This window comes from Larus michahellis, chromosome 1, assembly GCF_964199755.1.
Source record: "Larus michahellis chromosome 1, bLarMic1.1, whole genome shotgun sequence".
Taxonomy (NCBI): domain Eukaryota; kingdom Metazoa; phylum Chordata; class Aves; order Charadriiformes; family Laridae; genus Larus; species Larus michahellis.
This window is the reverse complement of record NC_133896.1, coordinates 2440473-2466185: the sequence shown is the minus strand read 5'-3', so window position 1 is coordinate 2466185 and position 25713 is coordinate 2440473. Positions and strand designations below refer to the sequence as shown.

General features: G+C 48.5%; 1 protein-coding gene across 1 annotated transcript in view; it reads left to right on the top strand.

Moving 5' to 3' along the window:
- Positions 1-24987, top strand: part of EXOC4 (exocyst complex component 4) — a 431048-nt gene extending 406061 nt beyond the window's left edge. Inside the window, exon 18 of the mRNA XM_074573187.1 lies at positions 23592-24987. Within this exon, the coding sequence (XP_074429288.1) occupies positions 23592-23829 (238 nt within the window). The 3' untranslated portion in view covers positions 23830-24987. The remainder of the gene's footprint in view (positions 1-23591) is intronic.
- Positions 24988-25713: the final 726 nt, after the last annotated feature.

Here is a 25713-nt window from a genome sequence, read left to right as displayed (position 1 = left end):
CTGCACAGCGCTTCGGAGATTCCAAAGCAAATGGAGCAGACCACTAGAAAGGATACTGCAGGTATCTTTCTACTGCAGGCAGAACTGAGCTGGAGCTGGAGCTGACTGTGCTGCAGATCTGTTCTTTCTTCCTTCCCTGCAGCTGCAGCAATTGGAAACACAATAGTCCTGCTACTTCAAAGTTTCCTTGCCTGAAAGCCACGTTCTTCTGCCCCTGCGTTAGGAGCAGCCTGGCTTTCGGAGCTGATGTCCCCAGAAAGCTGCTGGGGAGATGCCGTGATGCATTCAGTATCGTGGGGTTCAGCTGCAGAGAAAAGGGGGCAAACTACAGCAAGTCACGCCCACGGCTCGTTTTCCGTGAAATATTAATCGCCGAGTACAGGATAATATGTGGACGCAGACACGAGGGGCATGGGCTCAAGAGAAAGAGAAAAAAAACAGGTGAGATCTAGCTGTGGTCCAGGAGCGGCTGTTGCACAGAGTCTTGGGTCCCGGTTGACTTCACTCATTACCTCTCCCGCAGGTCAGGTGTGAGGAGTTTTGGTTCCCGGGAGCGATCGATGGAGCCACTTCCCTCACCAGATAACTATGACAGTCTCCCAGGTGTTTGGTCGCTATTGATGGGTGTCAAGATTGGGGGCGCAATTTCAACACCTGCGCGAGGTTCTCTGCGTGGCAGGGACAGCAGGTGGCATCACACGTATGTCTCCTGTAATGTCTTGGGTTGGAGGGGGGGCAGGTAGACAACCCTACAGATCGAACCCCTGCTTTTTCCAGTCAGCTACCGGTAGGGGTTTTGGTACCTTGGTGTAGACATGCTGGTCACTGACCCATCTCCTCTTGACTTGGTGTTGGTAGGAAAAGCCCCGTCCCTGTTCATAAAAACTGTAAATGTGTTAGTCTGGAGGAATTCCTCTCTCCCCACTTTATAGCCCAAGGCGCTCGATGCTGCCGAAGGTAAAAGTCACGGATGCTTTGCAGTATGGATCCTAGGAAGATCCTTCCCTATAGAGGAGCCAGGAGCAGAACAGGCTCTGGAAGAAAAGCTTCTCTTTGCTGACGGCGTGGGAAAGACGCGTTATCTCCATCACGATGCTGGACTCATGTTGTGTATCTGTGGAGCATGCCCTCATTTTGTTTTTGCTGCTTTTAATTAACAAAGCTGCTTTAGTTTTCAATTAAGGACTTGGTTACAACAAAATCCGTATTTTCTTTTCCTTTCTTTTCTCTCTTGTTTTCTCCCCCCTGTAGTTTCCACTGAGCTTTGATCTCAGTGCAGGTTTAATTAGCTGTAATTAGTGGTTTCACTGCATTAACCAAAAATCCCAACCACAGAGGATTAAAAACCACCCCTCAGCTTGATTCCCGCCCCCCTCCCCTTCCTCGTTTTGCTTCCCCCATGCGCTTTGGAGGATCAGAGACTGTGTCCCCCTATGGTCCGTCACCATGGGTGCTGCCGGGTGATGCCCCGTGCATCCCAAATAGCTGCCCTGTTACGGACTCATTAGAACTGCGCTGGAGCAAATCGCCCATCCATGTGGTTTAATTTCCAGTTAAATCTGCAGCTGCTATGAGGTTTAGTGGGACACCCGTTTATGCCTTCACAGCGTTTCATAGAGCACTTCTTGGGGTTTCTGACCGCTCTCCTCATTACAGTACATTTACAGCAAGGAGCCTGCTTGAGACTTCCCAGATTTTCCGCTTCTGCAGTCCTGCATGAGCCTGTGGAAACCATAGTATGGGGATGTCCTTGGCTGGAGCTGCCCGGCTCCTCAGCACAGAAACGAGAGGATTTTGGAAGACGTGACTCTGATCTGGGGAACCCCAAATCACTGCTCTTCTCTCCTCCACGGAGGTGCAGTGGGAAATACCGCACCATTGGCCGTGCAATTCATCTGGTCGGTCACAACAGAGAAGGAAGAAACCAAAGAGCTCATTGAGCTGATGAAGGAAGAGCCGTGCTGAGAATCAGATCTCCTGCCAAGAGATCCACTTGACACTGGTTAGGGACCAGCATACGCCACGCCGAGTCCCACCAACCACTCGTGTGTTGGAAAAGGTCTCGGTTCCTCTGACCAGCTCAGAAGCTTTGTGGATATTTGTGGAGACCACAGTGGAAAATGCAGTATTCCCAGGTAGCTCACCTTGATGCCCACGACTGGAGATCTCAGGTGGGTCCCAGTTCACCGTGGGTCAAGCTTACCACATTTGTGCCAAAATTGGCTGGTTTCAGTGTCATGCTTGCACCCAATCTCCTTGCAGTGCCAGGAAGCAAAAAACTCTCCTTGTCCCTTCCTCAGTTCTCCAGGATAAGAGGTTGGTGAAATTCAGAGCTAAGCTTTACGTCTGTGAGTGTTTGGGAGAGGAGTTTGGCCAGACTTCGAATCACTGGCCCGTGGTTCTGAGATGTACAGGAAAGGCAACACCCTTCTGGAAGGCTGAAAATGGTTCTCGGGTCATCTTGCCAGAGCAAGGACTCATGCTCTGAATCCCCCGGGACTCAGAAGCCATCTCTTGCTGTCCCAGGTTTGTCATTTTGGGAAGGGAAACCTTCCCAAGGCCCGGAATTGCAGTCTTCCTGCTGAGCCATGACCATGCCCTCCAAGTATTTCTTCTTTGCCGCAAAACCAGACTTCTTTGTGGAGCCTGATGTGTCCTGGCACATTTGGAGATGGGGTCTTTATGGTATCTCTGGCTGACAGTTTGTTTCTCCCATCTTTGGGCATCTTGATGGACATCAGATGCGAGTAGATCCGAATGCCCCTGGTTTGTGCAGCTCTGAAATACTCCCTAGAACGGCACTGGGTGCTTTTCCTGCCAAGTTTCCTTGGGAACTGCCCCCAAAACATACTGTATTTTATTTGCTATGCAGAACGCACGGTCGGCACACGACAAAAGATCAGCAGCTTTTTACCCCGTCGTACAGGAGGAAGGCAGCATCCAGCTCTGAAGGCTCGGTGCGAATTTGTGATCGCGCTTCCATATTCCCCGCCATGCCGACACCTCGGCCAATACATCCTTCCTCTTCTCCTTCTCTGCACAGCAGGCCCTGATGCGCCACAGTAAATGAGAGCGGGGAAACGATCCAGCTTAGGGGGAAGGGCTACGTTTTGGGTTTTGCATCAGCTTTTTTCTCTTTTTTTGGCGGGATCAGCTCCCCGGTCTGGTTCACAGCGAGCCTTGCAAACAGCTGTGCTGGCACAACTGAGGGAGAGGGAACAAACAAGGAAATGAGCTGTAAGGCTCTGAAATGATAATGTTCCTGAAAATGGAAGTTTATCTTAAATTAGGATCAGACATCAGGGGTGAAGCAGGGGATTGCTGGAGGCAGGAGCAGAGGGGAGGCAGGAGGAGCCAACACATCCTTGTGCAGAAGTCACTGCTCTTCCCGCACCGTCTTCGGGCCATTTGGCCTCCCTCCGGCCTGAGGATGGACAACTTTTGGTCTCAGGTTTGCTGAGTAGCAGATTTCTTATTCACTGCACGTGTCTGGGAAATGTCTTGCCTGCTGCCGATTCTCCGCATTAGGAAAAAACTCCAAAATGCCCTAATGGTGATAGACCAGATGTTCGGAAGCAAAGAGCCCGACTCTTGGGGGATGACATTTCTCGTGTTTGTCCTTAAGTAATTTTCACGTAATGAGAGCACTTGAGCACATGAAGATGGAGAGAAAGTGGCTGGACCACTGGGTAATGACAGAGCACGTCACTCCCTTTCCTTTGGTGACTGCATGGATTATAAATTCCTCAAGGAGGGGATTTTGCTGGCTTTGTAATTAAAACACACACCGGGCATTTCGCAGACGCGTGGGCCGTGGCAGCCCAAAGAACACCCACACAAGTCCAACGAAGTGTTTAAGCCTGAGTTTAACTTTCAGATATACGCGTTGACCCGTTGAACCGAGGAACACTTGCTCGATAACTAGAGGTCCGCCAGAGTCACGTCTCCATCGGAGCGAGCTGCCCTGGCTTCCCTTTACAGCAAGCAGCGAGAAGCGAGCATGATTAGAGTGCGATTTTCTGAATTGGTTTAAATCTTCTTTGAAATGAGATGAAGGGCCTCCTACGAGTGCCTGTTGCTTTCTCAGGAGGCTCGGGGAGCAGAGGTGACCCGCTCAGGTGGATTTATCCACAGCAGACGTCTATCACTAGGTAAGATGAGCCCCTCCTCGGCTGTCTGAGGTCGGGAGGTGACTTTGCGGGTGGGCGGATCAACCCGTAAGCGCCCACGATGGGTTTTTACACCCAGTAGCAGCCCTGTAGTAACTGGATTATGGAGATGAGTTCATTCCTGCATCCCTAACGTCCAAACGCACTGGGGTGTGGGAAATCACGTAGCATCCACTCTAAACCAGTATCGGTCCACGTAGCGGAGGAAGCATCTTCAAATACCAGTCAGTACTGGAAGGCGCCGGTCCTGCCCAGGCTTTCCGCTGTTGACTCAATGGTTTTAGTTTTTATCAGTGATTTCAGTTTTTCCCGGAGGCGTTTTTAATCTTCGCACTGTAACCTTTAAAGATACAGGTTTTGGTGGCCTCTGTAATGATTTTCATTGCCTGAATGTGGATGTTTTGAGTTGTTCTGAGTGAAGAGATTAATTCAATTTTCCTAAACTGGAAATGGACTGAAAAACCGAGAGGCTTCATTGACTTTCTTTGCTTGGTTCTTGGTGTGTTAGTGAAGCAATCAATGGAGGTGAACTTCTCAGCCAGCAGAAACCGGCGTTCCCGTTTCCAGGAAAACAAGCTCAGGAAGATGCGAATAAACATTTTCTAAGAAGTGGTTTTGGCGGTCAGACTTGGCCAGAGCACGTTCCTACTCTGCATGAACAACATCAGGATATATTCTCCTGGAAATGAATTACAAACAAATTCCTCATTTATCCCTGAGGTGACAGTCTTTTGCTGATATGTGCTTTCTCGAGACTAATAAGTTTTGAATGTCGGGGGGGGGATCAAAGTAATTACTTTGTGTTCCCAAGCTCCTTATTTGTGTAGGTGCACGTGTGTTTATCTCTCCCTGTCATGCTGCATTGCTAATGGTAATTAAAGGGAAGGGAATTTTCTCGTTAGAAGTTTTCCTTCTTAATTTCTGCCTTTAGTGACTTTGGCCTCCGTGAGGATGCTCAGCCACTGACCGGTTACTTGTAGAGCTGCAGTTGCTTTAATATACAGTCCAAGTTTAGGAAACTCGGGCTGCCCAGCTGGAATGGGATCGTTGTGTTTACCCAGGTCTGCGGTACGTACGGAGGGCGGGTGTTGGGTTTTCTCCACGGCCCAGGTTTTGAAAGCGCGTCCTGCGGGCGCGGGTCCTGGTGGTCGCTGTCACCTTGGTAGCGGTCCTTGCAAAATACCGGAGTACTCGTCGGCGTTGGCTTTATTTGACTGCACCGAATCTGGTATGCGGGTGATCGTAGGGAAAATGCGGAGCAAAACCAAGTTGTATATTGTCAGCAATGGTGTGGTGTGGGCTCAATGGGTGGGCCAAGGAGTTCTACCCGATTTCCAGCCCTGGGTGTCCGTCCTGCCCCGGGGGGGGTTCAGTCTCTCCTTGCATTTTTCCTTGCAAATCTCCTTTGATTTTTCCATGAAACGTGAAATAAATGGGCTGGGAAGAGCTCACAGGGCTTTCCCACCGGCTCCCCAGGCTGCTCAGTCTGCAGACCAGGTCTCAGATTGGATCAGGAGACCAAAACCACAGCCCCACCATGGTGTTCAGAAGCTCCCCGGGTTAATACAGGCTTTTTTATCCCTTAGAAATATGAAGATGAATGTGAAAGCTCGTTTCCAGGTCCACGTAAAGCATAAACACACGTGCTACGCCACTGGCTTTAGCCATGAAGGGGCTAGGCAGGCTTTTGTGTGCGTGGAGAGCAGCTTCATTTGTTTGCTTGCTTTAAAAACGCCATAGGAAGATTTTAGCAATCCTCTTCTCTCAGTCGAGTCCAAGCACCTTCTCCTCCTGCCTTCGCTTGGTCCCCTGCACTTCCAGAGCTTCAGGCTATGGAAGTCCCACCAATCATCACACAACCACTGGGGACGCTGAGGCAGCAACGTGCCGGGATGGAAGTGGTGAGCTGAGAGACTCTAAAGGTAGTGGCAAAATATTCCTTTTACTTCATCCCTCCTGAACCGGGCGTTGTATTGGTGGCATTGGGCACTGCTGGGCACAGCGGATCGAAATCTGAAAGACCTACGTAGTGCTGGTGGAGACGCAGCTGCTGGGGTGTGAAGGCAGGCAGGCCACGCCAGTGTGGAAGATGAATGGTTGGTGGTCACGATCTCACCGGAAGGTTACAACCTTGGAATAGATCCTAAGTGTCATGACAGACCCCAGGTCTCTTAAGGGACCCGTGTGAGATCCAGAAAAAGGACCACCATTCTGTGCTTCATGATTCCAAGGGGCAAAAGTTGATTTTGAACAGGCAAAATAGTGCCGAAATGGAAAGCAAGGTCCTCCTCATCCATCTCCTGTTAAGGGTCACAGCCTTCTCCATTCACTGGTATCTCCTGGTGACACTCGTTGCGTCCTGACTCGCGTTTTGGTGGTGGATGGCTGTCGGTCAGTCGGTGCGGATGTCACCTCTATGCATGCAGCTGGTGGGGGGGCTCGGCTCTCCTGCAGAGCCAACGCATGCTGGTTTCTAATTCAAAAAACAAAAAGAATGAGCAAAAAGGAGGGGCGGGCATGTAGCCTGCAGCTCTCCCTCCAGGAATTCGGTGGGCCAGCAAAGATCAGGAGAGTTGGTGGCAGAGATTTCCGTGTTAGAGCCTGGAGAAGGGATGGAGAAGGACCTTTTGCCCCAGGGCCTGTGCACCGTGCAGAGCTCAAGGAGGGCGATGTTCAAGGTTCTCTCCGCCCTTGTGGAAGGCCACGAGCATGTTTTTGAACCCATGGATGTGCAATAGCATCTCTAGCTGGATTTCTTTATGTATTTAAATATTGCAATTCAGTCTTTAGTTGTTTTTTGAGATCCTTACTGTTTTGCAAGTGACCTCAGTCCAGGGAGAAGCGAGGAGGGAGAAGAGGGAGCTCAGCTGGTTTTGCTTTTAGTTAAGGGTGTTTTATTTCCTCTAGAGCAGCAAAGAGTGGCACCTGCCAGCACAAGGAATGGGCTTCAATGGATCGCCCGCTCTCGTTGGAGCAAGATCCTCCATGCTCGTCTGTGAGCTGGCTGGTGTTACAGGGAAGCTTTGCCAAGGGCAGGCAGAAGGGATGGGAGGATCACAAAAATGATCTGAGGGCTGGAGCCCCTCTGCTGTGGGGACAGGCTGAGAGAGCTGGGGGGGTTCAGCCTGGAGAAGAGAAGGCGCCGGGGAGACCTTCCAGCCCCTTCCAGTCCCTAAAGGGGCTCCAGGAAAGCTGGGGAGGGAATTTTGACAAAGGAATGTAGAGATAGATCAAGGGGTAACAGTTTTAAACTGAAAGAGGGGAGATTTAGATGAGATATTAGGAAGAAATTCTTGACTCTGAGGGTGGTGAGACAATGGAACAAAGAAGATGTGGATGCCCTGTCCCTGCAAACGTTCCAGGTCAGGTTGGACGGGGCTCTGAGCAACCTGGTCTAGTTGAAGATGTCCCTGCTCATGGCAGGGGGGTTGGACAAGATGGCCTTTAAAGGTCCCTTCCAACCCCAACCATTCTATGCTTCTAGGATGGCCATTTAAATGCTGTTTAGCTTGCCAACCAGATGGGGATGTAAGAAGCAAATCTCCGATTACGTCTTACAGTTCCTAAAGGGTTAAATAACATCATGGAGGTAGTTCTGGTTTGAGGTGTCTCTGTCACCTAGCCTTGGACTGCCTTGATCGACACTGTTCAAACAAGGTCAAAATTTAACCCCAGACTCCAGACTGAGCCTGAACAAACCTCCGGAGCCATCCCACGGGAATACGTTTCCCCGTGAGCGTAGGTGAATGTCAGCTCCACGTCTGAGCTCTCACGTAAACCTGCTCGGAGCTGCTGTTTGATCTAGAAATTGCTTCCTGCTCCCGGGCTTAAAGGTGGGCTCTGCCTGGGCTGAGTTCGTGCGCCGAAGGTGCGGGAGTCTGCTGGGAGCGTCCGCGTAAACGCACAGCAAACAGAGCTGTTCGAGGAAGGACGGATTTTTTAAGGAGGGAAGTTGGCGTGACACACACACACACACAAAAAAAAAAATAATGGCAAAGAAAGGGGGGAACCATCAGTGTGTGAAGAGCAACCATCCCGGGCGTTTGTCTGCAGCTGAAATAAAGGTAAATATTGGATTGTCAGCTTGAAATGCGTCTCTATTGCCTAGCTCCAGCCTGCAAATGGAAGCAATTAGAAAGATGTCCTGCCTTTTTCACAGTAGGCTGCATCTTTCTAGCACAAGCCCCACAGATAGAAAGACACATGCAAGTCCTTAAGCAGCAGATTGGTTTACCCTGTCAGTCAGATCTCATTAGAAACTGCAATGCTTCGTACCCGGTGATCTGCTAGGAAATAACAGATATTGGTGCTGCGCGATACGTTTCTAAGAGTCACTGCTCATCACTTTTCTTCGCACTGAAGTCGTATCTTTTGCAGAGGTCTCTCTCTTAATTAGATTTGAGGCGGGGAACGGCTCAACGTACCGATGCAATGGCATCCGGGAATCAGAAATGTTTCTTTTTGTTCAGGCTCAATCAGCCTTCGGCCTGTTTCAGGTGTAGGAGCAGGCATGGCCCGGCTGGTAGGGTGTAAAAGAGCAGTGGTAGGACACAAGGGGGACAGGTGAGGACGTGGCCAGTTCTGGGAAGGGTGCCTTCAAGGTCACAGTTCAGGACAGGAGAGAGGAGCAGGGGATGGCAATGGCCCAGGGCAAGTTCCTGTTGAATATAGGAGGGAAGAGGGAAAATGAGCAAAGGACAACACCAGCACAACTGAGAGGACCAACAGGGTCAAGCCATAGAATCACAAAATGATTTAGGTTGGAAGGGACCTTAAAGATCATCTCGTTCCACTGCCCTGCCCTGGGCAGGGACACCTCCCACCAGCCCAGGTTGCTCCAAGCCCCGTCCAACCTGGCCTTGAACCCCTCCAGGGATGGGGCAGCCACAGCTTCTCTGGGCAACCTGGGCCAGGGGCTCACCCCCCTCACAGCAAAGAATTCCTTCCTCAGATCTCATCCCAATCTCCCCTCTTTCAGTGTAAAACCCTTCCCCCTCGTCCCATGGCTCCCCTCCCTGAGCCAGAGTCCCTCCCCAGCTTTCCTGGAGCCCCTTTAGGGACTGGAAGGGGCTGGAAGGTCTCCCCGGCGCCTTCTCTTCTCCAGGCTGAACCCCCCCAGCTCTCTCAGCCTGTCCCCACAGCAGAGGGGCTCCAGCCCTCCCAGCATCTCCGGGGCCTCCTCTGGCCCCGCTCCAACAGCTCCGTGTCTCTCCTGTGCCGAGGCCCCAGCGCTGGAGGCAGCACTGCAGGGGGGTCTCCCCGAGCGGAGCAGAGGGGCAGAATCCCCCCCTCGCCCTGCTGGCCGCGGTGTTACCCTCTGACTTCCATCCTTGAATGAGATGAGAATGCTGTCCCGTGAGTTTTGCAGCTAAATCGGTAGAAAACGGAATAAACTGAGAGATGATTCTTCAACTGCAGAAGGCGACTGGCTCCAGGGCACAGAAACGCACAGCCTGAACGGGGAATGCAGATCAGGCAAGTCCTGTCGGTCCAAGGTGGATCCTCTGGTGAGGCTGACATTAAAAATTCTGACTCAAATGCAGGAAACATGGAGTTAAGGAGGTGAATTATTGACGGAGCGCGAGTATTACCATATCTGACAGATGGAGACTGTCTGAGAACATTTTGCAGAGTGGCATCTGCACCGCGCCTGATTGGCGTCCCTGAACTTTCGCACATCAGATGTAGAATATCAACACACAAACTTTGATGTGGCAATTAAATCTGTCCCGTAATGAACCTGCGCTTCATAGCCAAGAGAAATCCATACCCTCAGGTAAAGACCAAAAACCTCAATTCTTGTATTTTAAGAAGATATCGAAATAATTAAATCCAGACCGTTGCTTTTGAATATACACATATGATGTCACCATCTAGAGATACGTATCGCGCTCAGGAAATGGTCTGCAGCGTTTAATCTCTTGCTGGGATTTTATTGACAGCTGTAAAGCTTGCCTTGTATTTCACAATTTGTATTCCAGATCTGAGATCAAATAATGTAGAAAAGATATAAAATTCCGATGACATCTCACATCGCCTAAGTGCCTTAACATCTGAAGCCGCAGTCAGTCTCTCAAGCGCATACCGAAGTCACACATCAGATCAGTATTCCACACCGTCGTGTGTGCAAAAACAAAGAGAAGAAGAAAAGAGGTGCAAATAATAGCAAGTTTTATGCTTTCATGAAGAACAGCTTGTATTATGAAGAAGCAATATGTAAAATATGTCTTTTTTAATAAGATTCAGTGCCTTCGTATTCCAGGTTGTTTTCTTAAGCCCAACGCAACTTAGTAAATTATTGTAATTTCTTGCCATCTGTTAACCGTTTGGTGCGCGCCGCGAAACTCGTTCTTCCTTCACTTGTAGCATGCAAATGTGCAGATTCAAAGAATCATCAGGAAGATGTGGGGTTTGTCCCTGGAGGGGGTTCAAAGGGGGACACCGGTGGGGAAGGTGGCCCTGGGAGGTGAGCATCAGCACGGGGGTGGCTGTTTCTGGGTCGTAGCCATCCCGTTGCACACGCAAAGGACTTCACTCTGACCCCTTAATCTCAACGGACCTTCATTTTCTCCACCGCAAAGCAGCCTTTTGAGAAAACAGAGAAGTTCCGTACCTGGTGTCTCTAAAGTGCGTTGAGATGTACAAATGGGACCTGAAAGAGGAGGTTAATAAATTAATACAAAAACCTACAGGTTCAGTTCTCGCAGCAGAGTTCTTGTTGATCAGCTGGAGGTTTAGTACAGTTAGAGGATGCGTTTCTGGAACGAGATAAAAATAGCAGTTCAGAGCAACTTCTCTGCTTTTCATGGCTATGAACTACTCCATCCGTTTAGAAGCCGTGCCGGGATTCTCTTCTCACTCTGTAGGGACCGATTTGTTTCCAAGGAGCCACGGTCACTCTGCAGGGGAGGCTGTCCCGGGTTCGCAGCCTGTACGTAAGGAGTGGTGAGCAAGGGCATGTGTCTCCGTCAGTAAGACAACCAGACCTGGCTTTTCCATGCGGTGGAGAATGGAGATAGAAACCACATCTGCGGCTGTGGGCTGTGACATTGCCGTGATAATGTTTTCGTTTAAAATCCTAAGGGTTTGTGCTGTCTGGTGAAAAAAAAAAATATTGTAGTGCAGATCCGTTGGCTGAAAAAGTTGAGATCGTTGGAGGTAAAGTTTCACCAAGAATGGCCAGAAGAGGCCACAGTTGTACTGCACACGGCAGTGTCCGTACTTGCTCTGGCTTGGGTGGATGTTCTCTCAGGAGCGGTATTTTTCAAAAGAAGCAGATATTTTCAAAAGAAAGTGGCCTTCTTGCTTTGCTTACTACAATACCTTAGAGAGGCAGTGGCTTCCCTCTGTAAATACGCCTTTTGCCCTAAGTACGTTAGAGAGGGAAAAGCAATTTCAACCAAAAATATTTCTGCAAGAGTAAATGAGTAGCAGCTGGCCATAAATACCTCTAGCCTGCAAATCTGAAGCTTTCTAAGCATCAGGAGAAGTATTGAGAACTGGCATATTAGGTGTGATGGCATGTTCGTCTGGCCAGTGGCCAACAGAGAATGCACGGAGGGGAGGGTTGAAGCTCTTAAGCATTAACTACTCCATCCAGGAGACCCACAGTTCTATACTGATCTCCCCTACTTTCGCCCATCTAAAAATTCAGCATTGAATCCATCCCGGCTGCCTGGTTTCTTTATAATAAATGACCTCCACAGGGCACTTTAACCCCATAAAAATATTTATTTCGTTGTAGGATGAATTGACTTGACCCCGTTTCTTCTGCAGTCATAGGTAGGAGATCATGGCAGTCAATCCCCTCGAGGTCTTGGTGGTGGTGGTAGTTGACGATGATGAGCCAGTGGGTAGGGTTTGAGGCTGCTGCACCATTTTATTGTCCTGGTCTGGTTAGGTCTTGAGCAAGCAAGGGTCTGTAGGTCACTTCCCCAACCTCAGAGATTTCTAGGCTGGCACAAGGTAATGACGCTGGATGGTCCTATCAGAAGAAACGATAGTGCCATGAGGCAAGTGAATCCAGTAAAGGGGTCCTCCATGAGAAACAGCCACATGTTCAACAAAAAAAAAATAATAACAAACTGAATTTGATGTTAGCGTGTCTACAGAAAAAATCTCAGTTCCCTAATTTCTGAAGGTAGCCAGAAAAAAAATACCTGGAGTTCTCAAGAATTTGGGGCAGTTGGCCTGACTCCAGCGAGTGGTTCAAACCTCCTTTGAAGCACCGAGGCCCGACTGCAGCCTACTGCGGGCAGACGTTGACTTGATGGACCTTGTAATGTCCTACCGCAGTTCACGTGTTGCGGCCTGTTGTGCTCCTTCGCAAGCAGACCCCATCAGATGTGTCCTTCACCCACCGGTAGCTACCAAACCTTCCTGGTTTCATTAAAAATCAGCAAACTTGCACCACTGAGCATCTCCCCAATTACAGCGTCGGGTTTTTCTATCCAGTTCCAAGCCACTTGATCCTAAATAAAGCTGGGGATTTTTTGCCACAGTAATTGTTGTTCCCAAAGGGTAGCTAAAATTGTATTATTTTTTGCTGACTGGAGCAATCTTTGCAGTACTTTCCATCGAACTGCTGACTCTCTCTCCTTTCGGGCTACATTCATTTCCACGTTTCCTCTCATTTATGCATGAGGCAAGGGGAAAAATTGCTTAATATTCTTTATAAACTGGCATATGGTATAGATAATTTTTTCCTTTTACTATATGCAGTAAAAATGCAAATGCGTGTGGCTTATTTGCAAATGCTGGCATTAATAACTGATATTTAAACAGGCCGGATTAGCACTTTTACTGATATATTAAAAAGATTTTTTCCAATCATTTGCACACTCAAAATCAATTTTAATACAACATGTAAATTGAATTTAATTTTTTATATAAAATTGCGTTTATCTGCTTGAACCATTAAATTTACTATTTAATATGTACTTTCCAGCTCACTTGGTTAGAATTTCATTGCTCTTTATCTGTATAAATTTAATTAGCCTTGATATCATCAGTATATTATAGAACTAATTAAAGATTTAGATAAGTGCTGAGGGTGCTTATTTAATACCCTATAAAGTTCCATTTGGAGAGCGAGAAATTCCATCCTTCATTCTATCAGCCGGTATGGAGCTACAAGGAGTGTCTCAGACGTTGTTTTTGAAATATTATTTAATGGGGTTTAATGGGTTTATCCTTCCTTTTGAAAAGCCGTGTAATTACCGTGTATGGCGGCGGAGCGCGAGGGCGGTTGGAGTTGGCTGGGGGAACGGTTTGGAAACACCACGTGGCGCGGGTTCCCCGCCGCGATGCCGCCGCCGGATGCAGAGGGATCCCCAGGCATCTCCTCTTCCTGGCAGGGCAATGTTGGCCGAGGCACGAGTGACAAACCACGGGAGGAAGGGAAAAGGAAATAAGAAGGAAATACAAATAAGGAAGTCGTAGATACGGAGAAGCTGAGCCAGTGTCAGGATGGAAAGGAGGAGAAAGAAAAGGAGAGATCTTTTGGAAGGGTAGTTGTAGTTGTCCTCCGTGTACCTACCTTTTCCTTTGCTAATTACCTCCGCCTTTTACAGGTGATTTGTCATCTGTGTTTTACAAAATGATTTGCAGTAGAGAGAAATCCGAGTGCTTCAGTGACACAGGGCTGCTCGTAGCACCCAAAGGTGTTGCCTGGGTTGTTTTTTTCCCAAAACTAGCGATTAAAACGAAGCTGCTTAATCTGCGTAGAGGCCAGTCCATAGTGCTTCGTACGCTGTCTGTGTGGTTTAAGTTTTAAAAAGGAAAACAATTGGGTTTCATAATTTAGTTGTCTTTACTTAAAAGACTGTACTTACACCCTTTGGGGTAAATACACCTACTTTTCTTGCCTGGCTCTGTGCCCTGATCAGAACTCTGTGCGCCGCAGTCCCAAGAGCGGGTACGGTACCGATCAAGGTGCGAGGGCTTCCCATCTCTGATACTGTTTTCTACCTTGGACAAATAACTTAATTTTTATCTCTTCCGGCTGTAAAAAAAACCCCTAATACTATCCTTACATCACAGCCCTGAGTATTTATTAAGGGCTGTGATTTGCAGAGGTACCGCAGGAACGGGAAGCACCATTATGTTATAAATTCACTTTTATTTCTTCTTCTGGTGTTTTATTTTCTTGCGCAAACCATTTCGCCTCTTGGGTCTTTGCACATTTGAGATTTTTAAGGGTTTTTTCACCTTCTTGACACTCTCCTCCTCTCTCAGAGCTGTCTGTGCCTCCTGCCCCAAAGGGTGCCGCGTGTTGCAGTGTGTGGAGATGGGGCTTCCCAGAGGCCATGGATGAGGTGGGCTCTGGTGCACCTGGAGAAGATGTAGATCACAGCGGCACACAGACAATTTGGGCCTAATTTTAGGTTCCCTCTACAGTCCATGGAGACAAATAAGTCGCCATGGAGACTTGAGCGATTGAAGGAGCTGGGACTGTTTAGTTTGAGGAAGAGGAGGCTGAGGGGAGACCTCATCACTCTCTACAACTACTTGAAAGGACATTGTAGAGAGGCTGGTGCTGGTCTCTTCTCACAGGTAATTAGCGATAGAACAAGAGGGAATGGCTTCAAGCTGCAACAGGGGAGGTTTAGGCTGGACATTAGGAAAAAATTCTTCCCAGAAAGCGTGGTCAGACACTGGAATAGGCTGCCCAGGGAGGTGGTGGAGTCACCATCCCTGGATGTGTTTAAAACTCGTTTAGATGTGGTGTTGGGGGATACGGTGTAGGGGAGAACTTTGTAGAGTGGGGTTGATGGTTGGACTCGATGATCCCAAGGGTCTTTTCCAACCTAAATGATTCTATGATTCTATGATTCTAAGTGCTTCTCAGCCACAGTTCATCTCACCCCAAGCAGACACAAGAGGTGTCCACTTCTTGGCATGGTTTGGAAGAGGAGCTGGGGTTGACTAGCACAGCACTAACATCTCTGATGTGGCCATCTAAAGCTGTGTGAACTCCTGAAGCACTTTGGGTTCTTCTGGAGGCAGAGAATGGGTATTGCTACTGTTGTCCCCAGAACTGCTCCAGGTTAATTAAAAATCAAGAAAGAATTCTTAAAAAATGATGATCAGGATATACATTCCTCTGTGGAATAGCGTCCTGAGGATAATGATATTCTCTTGGGTGTTTTCGGGTTTTAACTGCACAGAGGACTTGAAGGATGCGGTTAGAGAGTGGATATATGATGTAGCAGATACCCTCCATCACTAGTTTCTGTTTTGTTATCGTAAGCTCCCACGATGGAAGAAGCAGCCGCATCCGTACTTGCAGACTCTTGCTTTAAAATGCTGATCACTGACGCGTGTGTGCAAACATCACCGCAGTCTTCATGAGGTGCAGAAATTACAGTAATTGCTGCTTTATGTGGATTTTCCTCGGCTTGGTATTTCAGGTTTTCAGAACTTGCTTTGCAAAACCCTGCACGGTAGAACTCCCCTCTCCCGCCCCATCTTCGGTGCCCTGTAACCATCAACTCCATCCTCATCTCTTGCCCTTCCCCATCAGCGCCTCGTGCTCCACAGACAGAACAGCCCCATGGCCTCTTCTCGATCAAACCAGTCCTGAAAATCCATTTCTTCTGCGTTACATGAACTGAAGTCACCTCATTCCCTGCTGTATCTTCCCCTCCTGCACTCACTCACCTCCTCCGTCTATTTAAATATAATGGTTCCACCAAGATCTGCATATATCAAAATTAAGTGACTTTAAGACAGCTTTGGTCTTTTTCCCTCTTCACTTTCATGCTCCTTGTTCTGTCTTGTGGCTTTTGTGTAGATTTAGTCTGTAAGTGCTTCATATTTAACCTTTTTGACTTTCTTATTGGAGTACCTGAGATATTTTTGGGTGCTCTAAAAGTGACTCCCTAATCCCCAAAAAGGGAGGGAGATAAGGCGCAGAATTTTTTCATTCCTTTCGGGTAAGTCAGCACCCAGATCTGAGTTCTCGCCTTGCGAATCTCTTTCTGTCCGCACTCCTGCAGAGTGGGCACCCAGCTGTATAATGAAGGAATAATTAAAGTAAGATCCTTTATTCTGAAACATCACACGGTTCGTCTGAAGGTCCTTCTCTCAAGAAGAGATCAAGTCATTCTCAGGGAAATCAGAATTGAATTTTGAATTCACCTGGCCATCTTTTGGAAAAAAAAAAAAAAGAAAATTTTTTTGTGTGCAGGCCTGGGGTTATAGGTTAACATTAGCATTTAAATGGAGAACGGTATTAATAGCCCTCAGAGGAGCTTGTCTCATCCTGATTGCCTTTCCACAGATTTTTTTTTCTAAATGAGAAAGCCTCTTTATTTTTTTTCTCTGTCCCCAAGAATAGAGTTCAAGAGACCATCGTTTTTGAGATATATAGACACACACACGCTCAAAATGCATCCTTAGAAGATGGGTTCGTTGTTGGCAACTTGGTGTTCTGTTTTAAAACTGCTGTTTTAAAAAAAAAAAAAAACAAAACAAAAACAAAACTCAAAACTGTTTTGTGTGTTAATTGGCTGCTTCGGTTTCGGTTTGCCCATGGGATGTTTTTTCTTTCTCCTGGGAGCGATTTCCACCAGTGGTATTTGACCTCCCCTGTCTGCTCTTAGTACAAAGATGTTTTGCAGATGATGGTGGGTCTTCCTGGGCCAATTCCAGCCTGCTAAAGTGAGCAGAAAGAGTACAGTTGCATTTGGGCTTTGGATTAGGCATTGTTTGCTCAAAGGTCTGTCCTAAAAAAATGCCCAAAGAACCCAAGGGTTAGTTCAGAAACTTTGAACCCAGTCCCATCGCCAGTAGTCAGAGGAACAAGTCACAGATGTCTAGGTTGGTTGACTTGTTGGGATGTGAGACAACCTCACGAAGGAGCATTGTAAGGATGCATTTTATTTTTTTAAAAAAGAACCGATTTTTGTCGTACAAGCCCTCAAAACTAGTTCGTCCATCCTGTATGAGCAGGATAGTAAGGACTTTGGACACCTTAGCCGGTTCTTCACTCTTCGCTCCCCCAAAACACGGCCATCAACACTGAAGCTGAACATAAGTGGAGAGTGTGGACAGGTATTTACCATCCTAAAGAGCTACAGGCTTGGAGCCAGATTGTTTCCTTCCCCTTGTAAAACAGCAGTTATTGTTATTTCCATGGCAAATCAGGAGAGATGCTCTATAAGAACCTGTACCTCCTTTGTGTGTATAAAATCCGTCATATCAGGTCAACTCAGCAAGACCCATCTCTGCTTTTCAGCATAATACAAACAAATAACAACCGTGCGAGTAAGCGTGCAAACAAAAAGATTTCCCTGGTGAGGTGAGTCCCCCAGGTCACTTTGTTCCCATCAGCCAAGTTCCTGACGCGATGCTCAGGTGAGTAAAGGTTCTTGAGGTCAGCTATAAATCCTTAAAGGGTGGGTGTCAGGAGGATGGGGCCAGGCTCTTCTCAGTGGTGCCCGGGGACAGGACAAGAGGTAACGGGCACAAACTCAAACATAGGAAGTTCTATCTCAACATGAGGAGGAACTTCTTTGCTGTGAGGGTGGCAGAGCCCTGGCACAGGCTGCCCAGAGAGGTGGGGGAGTCTCCGTCTCTGGAGACATTCCAAACCCGCCTGGACGCGTTCCTGTGCCACCTGCTGTGGGTGACCCTGCTCTGGCAGGGGGTTGGACGGGATGATCTCCAGAGGTCCTTTCCAACCCCTGCCAGTCTGTGATTCTGTCATTCTGTGTTCAGTTCTTACCCCAGATATCTCGCCGCTGGGCACCGGAGGCTCCTACTGCCCCGGCTGCCGCTCTGCGCAGGGTCAGTCAGCTTAGGGCTGCCGAGCTGGGCTCATCTGGGAGCCGACCGACGTCTTGGAAAGCTAAATTTGCTTTTTGGTTAGGTATGCTAATCCGCTATTATTATTTATTAACCTATTTGTCAGACGATGGAATCAGCTTTTAATAAATATTAATTCCTCTCCCTGGTTTTAAATCTCAACTTTAAAAAAACAAAGCGGTTTGCCCGCATTTCGCTGAAGAGAGATTTCCCTCACCTGTCGTCCATTTATTTCCCCCAGCCCTTACTAACTTGCTTTTCTCAACCTCCTCTCGATAATCAAAAGAGCATTTATAATGGCAGGGACAAATACACTTCTGAAAGGAAAATGAAGAGCCTAAATAAAAAATCACAGGACAAGAGGCTCATCCCACTCGTTCTTTCATATTTCATTATTTGATAACATCAGAAGATGAGTCCATCAGAGCTGCTTGGGCAAAGGCAAACAGGAGTGTGTCTGATCAATATTTATTAATACTTTCAAAGACAAGGGAGGCAAAGTTGAGCAGACTTCGTAATGGAGTGAATAATTACTCATGCAAATAGGGTTTGGCCGAAGGCAATGCCATGCCAAAGCGGCAGGTTTTTAATTGCGCCCAATTAAAAATGCATACCTTTCGCTCGCTCGCACTGTCTCGCCTGCTCTCTTTTTTTATTTTGTAGGAAATTTTTAATTAAAAAATAATCTGATCCTATAAAGAGTGACAGATGAATCCTGGGTATATTAGCTGCAGAATTCTTCAATAATCCGAGATTTGGGACAGGGTAAAAGGGAAGGCAGCTGTAAGGACATGGGGTAAAGGTGGGTTTGTGTGGCTGAGCTTGTCCGGTGCGTGGTCTGGGCTGCAGATGAGCAGCTTTAGTTCTCGCTCCTTCTTCTTTTAAGGTGCTCTGTCACCTTGGGAAGACCATGAGTCCTGTGCTTTGGAGCAAAGGCTTCCCGTCTCTCAGAGAGATTGCCCCGTCCAAGATCTCCTCTCTGCTATTTTATTGAAAACCCAGCCAGAGCTGGCAAAGGTAAAATCTCATTTGACGTCAGCGTAAGTTCCCTGAAGGTGATCAGTGTTTCCTAAATCTGTTTACCTTGGCAGTCCTACTGTTTTTCCCACACATTGTGTAACTGTACCTGAGGTGCTGCCAGTACCCTCGAAGTTAACCTTCTATTAGCTTTCTGACTGTGTATTGAAGCATCTTGATAAATACCCAAATCTCCTAAACCTTTGAGGCTAACAGCAGCTTCTGGGCACTCGGGGAATGAGCCACGCGTGGAGGTGCCAGAAGGATGCTGTAGACTCGACTGGCAGGTAGCTGCTGTTCAAATCTGGGATCTCAGTTTCTGCGAGGTCCCAGGTCGAACGATTTAATTCTGCCAAGTTCAAGCATAAACGTTAGAGGGATAATTATAGCTGAAGAGGGGAGCTGAAATTAAAACTCCTCCTTAGACCACTGACCACGGGGCTTTATCAGTCCCTGCCTGTAACTAGATGTCCCTTTAACTGCTTCAGCTGAAGAATGAGCAGTGTTTTTCCGGCTGGGAGAGAGTTGGTAACACTGAGTAGCATCAGTGTTACCAAGGAGGATGAGTGTGAGCCTCCGCGGTGCCTTCGTCACCTGCCACTGCATTGCCGCGTCTGGAACTGCATGAGATCTGCTGGTTTTCACTCGTTTTGTGTCTACCTGCAAGAGGAGCCAAGATTTAAAGAATATCCATTAGCGTGGCAGGAGGCGGACTGGCCACACGGGCCGTACCGTGATGCGCTCCTGAGCCTGGTCTTGTTTTCCTGTACCGAGAGGTTCTCGGGGAGTTCTCCATGTGTGTCTCAGGAGAGTGCTGGGCCTTCGTCGTTGTGCCGGGATTAGCACGTTAGCATCGTTAGCAATTAAACAGCTAAATCTGTTCCCATGATTGGAGATGAGGTTTGGTTTAGTCTCTCTCTCCCCGAATCCAGGAGTGAGAAATATCCTCCCAAGGTTTTGTGGCTTCTGCTATTGATGTTTTATCAAAAGCTAAGATTCGGTGCTCTGCAGGGGACCAGCTCAGCCTTGCAAAACCACATGGGTATTTTCAGTCCCTGTGTCAAATAGAATCATAGAATCGTAGAACGGGTCTTGTTCAGCACTATCGGCAGCACAGTCTGGGCGCGCAGGAGATGGGAATGTTGAGGGGAGTGCGGCTGTAAAGCGTCTCCTGTCACGTGGTGGCACAGTAGCTTCTGGAGGACCACAAATTGTGCCATTGGGTTCCCCATCACCGGCACGGGAACCGAAATGAGGAGCTGACACAGGGTGATTCAGTGTTAGCCAAACCAATTGAGTTTGTAGCTTGTAGGGGTTACCCAAATGCCTTCTGCAAATAGCAGCGGACACAGGGATGTGCGAGGTCTCCCCCATCCTCACCTACCCTCCTGCCTCTTGAGCTGCACAAACATCCTCTCTTGTCATGTAGTAAGTCAGGTGGACTTGGGCCTCCCTTACCAAGCCTGTTCTCAAGTGGCTTGCATGGTTTCCTTTTCTTTTCCAAGGGAAATGTTCTCATTTAGACAGTTCTCTGCCCCGTTTACCACCTGCTTCTAAGGGAACAACGTGTCCTTGTAGCAGAGCCCACCTCAAAGTCCCCTCAGGCAGTTTGCGATGGCGCTGAGCTGCTCCTCCATCAGCTGCAGGAGTTCCATAGCCTGTATCTCAACTGCGTGGAGCCAAACAGCTTGATTGGTTTTTCAGCTTATCGTTCATCCCCGGAAGCTATTTTTTATTTGTGTCTTCTATGTGTATCCTCCCCTGCTCCTGCACAATCCCTTCTTTTGACCACACGACCCAAATCCTGTCAGTCCTTGTTCTCTGAATCGATGATTTTGTGTCCTCTTCCTCTAGCCAAGAGCCCTTCCTCCCACCTGGTCTTGGCTGGTCCTTGCCACCAGTTACGTTGCTGCAGACTTTCAACCGCAGGAGCACATTCTCAGGTCACGGGAGCAGGCGATGTCTGGAAGGAGACAGCGGAGATAAAAATGCAGAGCTCTGAAGCCCAGTCGCTTGTCCACGCTGGCAGAGGCGAGACCGGAGGTGCTCCAAACGTGGGGTTTTGCTACAGCTGGTTACGGTCCTTGCTGCAGTGATTTGCGGTCCGCTGGCACACTGGATGCTCTGCTACCGCACGGCTGAGCCAGACCTGAGAGCCTGCAAAGTAAAGAACAAGAGAAATTTAATACGCAGCTTTGCCATGTTTGCCCTGATTGCTATTTTAATGCATTCAAAGAGGAGAGAAAGGGAGGGAGGTGATAACTTTTCCTGGAGCCCCTGCTCTTGGGTTTTAAATCATTTATTCCACCAAGACCTGAGGATTAGAGCGCAGCCTGCCCTCGTCCTCCTGCAGAAGCGTGGAGGAGTCATGCAGGGACCTCCTCTTCGGCTGCTCTGGCCCGTTTCTGCCTTGCTTTGCCCTTCATCCAAAGAAGTGCTGGGTATTTGGCTCAAATAAGTCCTCGCTGCCGCGTGATGCAGTCAGACAGGGATCTTCTCACTTCTCCTTCCCTGAGCTTTTCAGATCCTTTTTGCTTTACAAGGGCATGTAACATCTGTATGAAGCTATAAAGTTAAGCAATTCCTCTAGTAAAGGGGGGTACTTTCTTTACGTGCACCACTTTTTTTTTGGTTCTGATAGCCCAAACAGACCTAAACCCCCCGCCAGGGCTCATCGCCCGCTGGAACTTGCTGCAGTGGAACCTTCCCCCTGTCCCTGCCCTGGAAGGGTCTGTGCAGGGTTGGGAACCCCTCTGCCTAAAGGAGCTTCGTAAAGCCTTGTATTTTCACAGCTCCCTCTGGATAGGATGGTTTGTCTCGGTGATATCTAGGCTACAGAACCCTGACACCAGATCCTACTCCTTGGTACGGATGGGGAAACTGAGGCACGGAGCACAGCTGTGTGAATTGGAAAGGCCGAGCCAGGAATCCACCAAAGTGCTCTATAAATGGCACTAGAGTCCTGATTGCCCTTCTGTTGCGTGACCTCTAAGCAATGCTTTCCGAGAGCCGCACGCTCTTCTCCCGCTTTCAAACTTTAATCGGTTTGTGCTATAAAGGAAGGGGAGGAAAGAAAAATTCTCAAAGGGGCCCAGCAGCTCTCACAAGTTTCACCTCTCCCACCCAGGCTGCGGAATCAGGGCAAATAATCCAGTCCCACATCCCATTTTTTTCTGCAGTGGTTGGATTGGCAGCTGTCAGAATTGCCCCACTGCTTCCCTGGCCTGTGACACATTTTCCCTTCCAGTAAGTATTTGCTTAAATTCCCTTCCTTGGAAATCCATTCTCTCACTAATGCCACTTTACGTTAATTTAAACCAGCCTGCACTGCAGTCTCTATATTATGCCCTTCTCTTCAGATGATCTTTTACTTATTAAAAGAGGCACCTCGGCTCCTGGCTCAAATTTTATTTTGCATTATTTAATATTTTTTCTCTCAAATTGCATGTCTCAGTAGCGTTGGAGGTCTCAGGAGTGTTGGGCTTGGAGCTCTTCCCATGCTCCGTATTAGCATCTCTCTGCAAAAGGGCTTCATTAGGGACAAAAAAACTCTGCTTCCCTTACCCCGTGATTCCTTTCCTTTCCAGAAGCCTCCTGTCCTTTGCAGGCTGAGTAGATACGTATCTGTGCATCACCGTGTGTATGTATCTACACGCGTCTGTACCTTTATACTGCTGTCTACCTGCTGGATACCAAACAGTGACGTAGAATCACAGAATCATAGAATGGTTAGAGTTGGAAGGGACCTTAAAGGTCATCTAGTTCCACCCCCCTGCCCTGGACAGGGACACCTCCCACCAGCCCAGGTTGCTCCAAGCCCCGTCCAACCTGGCCTTGAACCCCTCCAGGGATGGGGCAGCCACAGCTTCTCTGGGCAACCTGGGACAGGGGCTCACCACCCTCACAGCAAAGAATTTCTGCCTCAGATCTCATCCCAATCTCCCCTCTTTCAGTGGAAAACCCTTCCCCGTCGTCCCATGGCTCCCCTCCCTGCTCCAGAGTCCCTCCCCAGCTTTCCTGGAGCCCCTTTAGGGACTGGCAGGGGCTGGAAGGTCTCCCCGGCGCCTTCTCTTCTCCAGGCTGAACCCCCCCAGCTCTCTCAGCCTGTCCCCACAGCAGAGGGGCTCCAGCCCTCCCAGCATCTCCGGGGCCTCCTCTGGCCCCGCTCCAACAGCTCCGTGTCTCTCCTGTGCTGAGGCCCCAGCGCTGGAGGCAGCACTGCAGGGGGGTCTCCCCGAGCGGAGCAGAGGGGCAGAATCCCCCCCTCGCCCTGCTGCCCACGCTGCTGGGGATGCAGCCCGGGATGTGGCCGATGGTAACTACTAGGAAGAGGAGCCCTCAGTTCCCCATAGTTTGTCTTTCAGCTGTGTATGGAAGAGTGTGGGGAGCAGGTTTGTGAGATCCGTGCCGACTTGGCATCTCATGGTGTTCTACGGGAATGTTTGTTCTCTCTTTGTGCAGCACCTGACGCAGCCTTCTCTGGTCTTGGCACCAGTGAATAAAAGTGACGGTTGATGGTATTCTCCAGAAATAAAGGTCTGGAGTCTCAAGGATCACTATTCACCAGAGCGGTTCTTTTGTTTGCTTGCTTTTCAGGCAGTATTATGAGATGCTCTACAACACAGCAGATGAGCTCTTAAACCTGGTGGTGGATCAAGGGGTGAAGTACACGGAGCTGGAATACATCTATGCCCTGAACTTACTGCACCGGAGCCAGACGGGTGTGGGAGACCAAACCACCCAGAACATGAGGTTGCAGCGGTTGAAGGAGATCATTTGTGAGCAGGCTGCTATCAAACAGGCCACCAAGGACAAGAAAATCACCACCGTGTAATCTGCTCAGTCGCTCTTATTAACTGAGCAGCAGGGGCCGTCGGGCTGCAGGTCCTCCCTGTTTCTGTTATAATCAAAGGCAAAAGCACCTGTCTTCTGGGTGGCATTGTACTAGAAGGGAAATGCCATTTGAAATTTGATTTTGGGGTTGTTTCGGGGATTTTGATGTGTAATCACGTAATGCTTCTTTAACATATTCTCCCAAGAACGTGTTCTCCAAGCAGGAACAGGCATCCTGGTGGAGATTTGGGTGGGATATTTGGCTTTGCTCTATTGCCGCCGCTTTGCCTTGAGATGTAAGGCAAGCTGCTGTCTGGCGGGGTGGGAAAAGAGAAGATTTCACACCAGGTTAGGTTGTAGTCTTCAGTGGAAGTTCAGACCACACTAAAATAAACGGCGCAGTGACAGCCAAGCGCAAACCTGTTGGTCACATGTGGGCTTTTGATGGTTTTGAAGCCATCAGCGTTGCTGCATGGAGCCTCTTCCAGCTCTGCCAGTACTACTCTCCGTGGCAGTTGTAGACGCCTTAAGTTTTCTGCTGTTTCCACTGCAAAGAGATCTAGTTGCTTCTTCCTTCAGATAATGATAAGCCAGTTCTCGTAGTGGGAGGTAACATGGGACCATTTGTTTCCACTTCGACTTTTTCATTATCACAGAGCCATATGGCATCGGTTTCTACAGCGCATACTGCACTGGATGATGGTGGATGTATGTAGGAGAAAATTGCCAATATAAGGTAATAGCGAAACTTAATTCTCTTTTCCTGAATATATCTTTTGAGTCTCCCCAGCTGAAAAGATATTTTGTAATCGTCATTTGGTTTGAAGGACACGCAGGCTTATGTAGCTCAGTACTAGCGATCAGCGAGGGTAGGAGGAGGGCAGATCCCAGCTCTGCAGTCTGAGACGCGCGCAGGTCATCGTTTCTGCCCTGCCTTGACCATGTAAAGCCACCTGGTGAAAGGTTCCTTATTCGCTGAGGCTGAGGAGTTTATACCATCCCTCCAAAGTGCGAATACGCTGCACTTGTATTTGCCAAGTAAATTGTCAACGCAGCTGGGTTTCACATGCTGAGATAGGTTCCCTCTGAGCTGTGTAACTGCTTGTGTGTCAGTCTTGAAACTGCAAAATTAAAGGATGTTTAAAGACTCTTCAAAGGCTCTGGTGCTTTGGCTGGTTTTTCTTAAGAACTGTTATTTTTGCGGTATTTAAAAGATTCCCTTCCAGGTCCGAATTCATATGGTGTCCTCCAAGGTTACATCAGTGTCGAAGTGGTCTTCTGAGTCAGTCAGTCTAATCCCCAGCTACCAACTGGGCATCTGCCAACTTGGCCAACAGGACAAGAAGCTTCTCAACATCTATGTTAAAAGCAGAACCCAGTCGTTCTAGTTGTTAGGAATCTTCTTCTCGTTTTATTCATGAACCCGGATTTTCTTATGCCGATATTGGCCATTAACTACAAGACTTCCTTCTTTTCCTTGATGAATTTGCATGAGTGAGGGTGGAGAACCCCATCACGGTAACACGCGTGATGATGTGGGGGTCTTTCTGGGGTAACACATGAGATCTGTCCTCCCCTGCTCACACACGTGGCGGCGCAGATCCAGGAAAGCAGGCTGTTCGATATTCAGGCTTTGGAGGAAGGTAAAGAAGCTGCTTGGTACATGTAAGATGGATTTCAAACCCTTTGAGGTACAGAAGGGATGTGTGAGGAGCTCTGAATTCAGACTGGGCTGCTGTGGCCTAATGTCAGACTATTTTTGATTCCTTTCATCTTTAATTGCTTAATCATCTGAGACTCTGCCTCGTCTTCATGTGGCTGATCTCAAGCTTCGCAGTCCATGTTTTCCGCCCACCGAGCAGCTGTGCTGGCGGGTGCCATGACA